This window comes from Egretta garzetta, unplaced genomic scaffold (genome assembly GCF_000687185.1).
Source record: "Egretta garzetta isolate BGI_Z169 unplaced genomic scaffold, ASM68718v1 scaffold105, whole genome shotgun sequence".
Lineage (NCBI taxonomy): Eukaryota > Metazoa > Chordata > Aves > Pelecaniformes > Ardeidae > Egretta > Egretta garzetta.
In genome coordinates, this window is record NW_009259598.1 from 1940413 (window position 1) to 1942027 (window position 1615).

Here is a 1615-nt window from a genome sequence, read left to right on the forward strand (position 1 = left end):
CACTGGCTCCCACGGCAGACGCTGCGTTTCCCCAGAAGATCCATCTTCCTCTGAGCCTCCTCACCTTCCTCCCGGTCTTCCTCCCTGTCTCAGCTCACTTGATTCTCTTTCCCACCCTGCCTCTGCCGAGCTCTTCCATCTGCCTCGCCGTGCATCCAGCTCGGCTCTGTTCCTGCTGGGGTGACAAATGCCGCTGGGAAAAGCCTGGCGAACACCCCGAGGTATCTGCTGCCTGCCCAGGAAGCCCACAGCCTGGCCCGCTCCAGCTGGCCCCGGGGAGTGTTGGAGCATCCAAAGCTCCTTCTGCACAGGGCTTTCTGGGGAGCTCGTCTGCAACAAGCTGGATCCCTCCATCCTCCAAGGCATCAGCTGGAAAGCTACCAGCGACAGTCTCGCAAGGACGGCTGCTGCTGTTCCAGGCAGCAGTGGGGAGGGCAGAGATGGGACAGGCAGCCTTCACGGGCTTGATAACCACCCAGAGAAGAGGGAGAGGTGGTTTGCGTAAGGCATTGGGCTGGTGGCCGGGAGAGGCCACCAGGAGGGGCAAGCAGAGACCTCGCCTGATCCCTCCAGATCTCCCACTTTTACTGGGACTCTCCCCCCAAAAAAGTCCCAGCTCAGCACCCTGCTGGGGCACCGGTTCTTTGGACAGCACAGGGAGCTGTATAGCCAAACACCTTTGGTATCGCCCACGCACAAACTTGCAAATGTCCTTTTTAATCACACGGCCTTGCAAATGGGCTGTCCTGCGTTAAATCCTTATCCCTGAAGCACAGGACCATCCATCTTTGCTGCCCCGCTAACTGCCGCTGGCCTCCCGATGCTGTTGCTCAGCCAATTTGCTACTGAATCGTTGATTTTTCAGCTCAAGTGCAAAATTAAGCCTAATCTATCAAGGCCTCTGAAGGGACAATCCATCCTTTGGGGAGAGGGCACAGCGGGGTTGGGAATCCCACGGGGGTCCAGGCTCTGTGCTAGTGCTGATGTGCAAAAAAAAACCCCAAACCAAATTAAAAAAACCCCAAACCACCCCCCCAATGGCATAAAACTGAGCCAGAGAGAGGGGATCTCAGTGAGTCATGCTCTAGAGAGAGGTTGGATTTAAAGATAACTTCCAAGTGGAAGGAGAGAAAATAGCAGGTTACTGGCAGGGATGTGGGGTAAATTCCTGCCTGTCAGAGCCTGCAGTGATGGGGGAGATGGGAGATGATGCGGTACCTAAATTGGGTGCTTCCTAACCCACTTCTTCTTGTTGCCTCCCTCAGGGAAACATCTGGACCATGAAGGTGGCCTTCAGATTGCTTCTCCCGCTTGTTCTCGTGCTGATCTCGGAGGTGAGTGGGCAGCGGAGGAAGCCTCCCCGGAAACCCACCCGCCCGCCTCCCGAGTTTGTTGAGCCCGTCGAGCCCACAGAGCTGCCTCCACCCCTGCCGCCGGGTCCTCCCTCCATCTTCCCCGACTGCCCCCGAGAATGCTACTGCCCCCCAGACTTCCCCCCCCCCCTCTACTGTGACAGCCGCAACCTGCGGAAGGTCCCCATCATCCCGTCCCGCATCCACTACCTCTACCTCCAGAACAACTTCATCGATGACCTCCCAGAGGAATCCTTCAGGCA

At 57.4% G+C, this 1615-nt stretch overlaps 1 protein-coding gene across 1 annotated transcript in view; it reads left to right on the forward strand.

Annotated features, from left to right (window-relative positions):
• The first annotated feature begins 1268 nt into the window (after nucleotides 1-1268).
• Nucleotides 1269-1615, forward strand: part of LOC104125740 (proline and arginine rich end leucine rich repeat protein) — a 3088-nt gene continuing 2741 nt past the window's right edge. Inside the window, 2 exon segments of the mRNA XM_035893799.1 lie at nucleotides 1269-1611; nucleotides 1614-1615. The exon segment at nucleotides 1614-1615 is cut by the window's right edge and continues 601 nt beyond it. Coding sequence (XP_035749692.1) covers nucleotides 1281-1611; nucleotides 1614-1615 — 333 coding nt within the window. The 5' untranslated portion in view covers nucleotides 1269-1280.